The following is a 3,111-nucleotide window of genomic DNA, read 5'->3' as shown; positions in this document are numbered from 1 at the left end:
ACATAGTATTATTGCACATTCATTTTAAGTGTCGCAGTTTGCAGGTTTGAAATGTTCACAGTTGTATTTCAGTATTGCACTTATGATTACAATCTAGTAGCTGCCATCAAATTGTCTAGATTGTCCAGGGCCTAGAACCTAGGTCTTTGCTGTGTTCAGGGCCTGAATGGCCCTAGGGTAGAAGCTGAGCTTCAGTCTATTTGTCCTTGCGGACATGGTCCTGAACCGCCTGCCTGAGGGCAGCCGAACAAAGTGTTCGTTCCCAGGGTGGGATGGGTCTCTGGAGATCTTGGAGGCCTTCCTGAGGCAGCGTGTGTTGTACAGCTCTTCCAGAGAGGGGAGGGGGGCGCCGATGATCTTCTGGGCCGATCTCACGACTCTCTGTAGCGCTTTCCTCTCTGCGGCTGTGCAGCTGGAGAACCACACGCAGATGCAGTAGGTGAGGATGCTCTCCACTGTGCAGCGGTAGAAGGTCTCAAGCAGCTCCTGTCTGAGGTGGTATTTCCTGAGGACTCTCAGGAAGTAGAGCCGCTGTTGTGCCTTCTTGATGATGGCTGCTGTGTTGGTCTTCCAGGACAGGTCATCCTGTATGTGCACCCCCAGGAATCGGAGAGTTGAGACTCTCTCCACGCTCCCTCCATCGACGAGCAGGGGCTGGACCTCAGATTTTTTCCTCCTGAAGTCCACGATGATTTCCTGGGTCTTTGTTATATAGTGATTATAACTATCATATAGTGATAATAACTGTATCATATAGTGATTATTATAACTGTATCATATAGTGATTATTATAACTGTATTATATAGTGATTATAACTGTATCATATAGTGATTATAACTGTATCATATAGTGATTATAACTGTATTATATAGTGATTATGAGGGATGGGAACAGACAAGGACAGTGACATGGGCAGGGACAGCATTTGTACAATTTTCTGAAATGTATATTTAAACTCATATTTTTGGGGTTGTTTTTTACAACCCCATCCTGTAAAGGCCGGCACACATTTTCAAGGGCCTTTTAAAAATGGCACACCTTACAGCATTTCCTAATGTTGGCATGGAACATACCACCATACCACCATGACATGAACATACCACCATGACATGTACATACCACCATGACATGAACATACCACCATGACATGTACATACCACCATGACATGAACATACCACCATGACATGAACATACCACCATGACATGTACATACCACCATGACATGAACATACCACCATGACATGTACATACCACCATGACATGAACATACCACCATGACATGAACATACCACCATGACATGTACATACCACCATGACATACCACCATGACATGAACATACCACCATGACATGTACATACCACCATGACATGAACATACCACCATGACATGAACATACCACCATGACATGAACATACCACCATGACATGTAAACAACACTTCAGTGAGCTAATAGGCCTAATTCATGGTGTGATGGTAGGTCTGTATCAGTCAGTTAGTTAAATATATATATATTTCTACACACTGAAATATGCTCTCAAGACTACTTGACATGTAGGCAAATAATTATACAACTTACAGTACATGAAAAAACATAATTTAATTGACATAATCAACATAACCCATGTAGGTTTTACTGTCAGAGACTGCCCTCTTGTGGCTGAAACACATTACTGCATATGGAGTTCAGAGCATTGGGGTCAAATGAAGAATTTGTTTCTCCACATATACAGTGTACACCCACTTAGTGGCCATCCCCAGACCACGGGAGGGGGCATATGACACAGTCTAATGGTGTGGCCGAAGACTCCAAGTTCCATAGCCGTATGTATGATATTAAAAAGTGCATCCCACCCCCCCCTGTACACCACCCTGGTGATGATGATATTGATGCAGTGATTCGCCTGCGTCCCACTAAAGATGTTGTTCTCTGTGGTTGGAGATCATCTCTAACTCTGGGAGCCTGGAGGATTCTGATTGGCTGTCTGGTCCTCTTCTCCTCCTCAGCGTTTCTTCCAGGTGAACTTCTTTCGTGCTCCTTCCTGTCCCGGCTTCTTCCTCTCCTTCACTCTGGGGTCAGGGGTCAGCAGGCCGGCTGGGAGGGAGGTAGAGAGGGAGGGTGGGCACCGATCAACATTGACTTTGATTATCCAGCACTGACTTAAACTGGGGCAATCTGGGATTGGTATATATTGTACATTTTTGGACCTCCAAATTAATTATATTTACAACAGCCATTGATATTGTAGAATATAACATAATATTATAAGAGAGAGAGAGATTATATTATAATTAATATCATTGTTTGTAAATAATTTCATTGTAAACCAACACTGTATTGCTTCAAAACATGATTAAAACTATCGTCGTTGATCTGGTCAGTCATAGCTCTATTTATGAAAATTAAAGTGATCATGTTTCTCCAGCCCATTCCCTCAGATGCTTAGGCACTGATGGTTATTTATGATGGCGGTAAGTACATGGAGTAAATCGAACCTCTAAATTATGAAAAATGAGGCCACATTTTTTCCCTCCAAGCGAAATATTTTTTCCACATAACCCTCCCCAAACGCTTGAAAAACCCAACAAAACATTGACCCTCCCTGTACACAGATACAGATTAAACCGTTCGAGAAGAGAGCAGGCAGAGCAGAGCCCACCTTGTCTCAGGGCCTCCCCCTGGCCCTCGGACAGGAAGCTGAGCAGGGCGCGGGACACGGCCAGACGCAGAGCCCCGGCCTGGGAGGACCGCCCCCCACCGCTGACCCTGCAGGCCAGGTCAAACCTGCCCAGGACCTCCAGGAAGTGCAGGGGGAACATGATCTGCTCTCTGGCAGAGAGGGAGGGAGGGAGAGAGAGACAATATATGAGAGGAGTGAGGGGTTAATAAGAGAGGGAAAGAGAAAGGGGAAAAAACGGAAGAGAAAGGGAGGGGGGAGAGAGGGTGGGCTGTGAGACGCCAGTATCACCAGCAGCAGCTTTAACGGTGGGACAGGCTGGATCTTCATGAAGAGCAGCACTGTGTGTATGTATGTGTGTGTGTGTGTGTATGTATGTGTGTGTGTGTGTGTGTACTTCACCCTAATCTTAACCCCCTTTGTCAGAATGACA

General features: G+C 45.2%; 1 protein-coding gene across 1 annotated transcript in view; it reads right to left on the bottom strand.

Moving 5' to 3' along the window:
• Positions 1 to 1,583: 1,583 nt before the first annotated feature.
• The window catches only part of mrps9 (mitochondrial ribosomal protein S9), a 14,507-nt gene continuing 12,979 nt past the window's right edge, over positions 1,584 to 3,111 (bottom strand). Inside the window, exons 10-11 of the mRNA XM_080531154.1 lie at positions 2,661 to 2,830; positions 1,584 to 2,095 (exon numbers count right to left, since the gene is read on the bottom strand). Coding sequence (XP_080387280.1) covers positions 2,004 to 2,095; positions 2,661 to 2,830 — 262 coding nt within the window. The 3' untranslated portion in view covers positions 1,584 to 2,003. The remainder of the gene's footprint in view (positions 2,096 to 2,660; positions 2,831 to 3,111) is intronic.

Source organism: Nansenia antarctica, assembly GCF_963989245.1.
Source record: "Nansenia antarctica genome assembly, chromosome: 5".
NCBI classification, from domain to species: domain Eukaryota; kingdom Metazoa; phylum Chordata; class Actinopteri; order Argentiniformes; family Microstomatidae; genus Nansenia; species Nansenia antarctica.
Note: the sequence above shows the minus strand (reverse complement) of the source record. Positions and strands in the feature narration are given on the sequence as shown.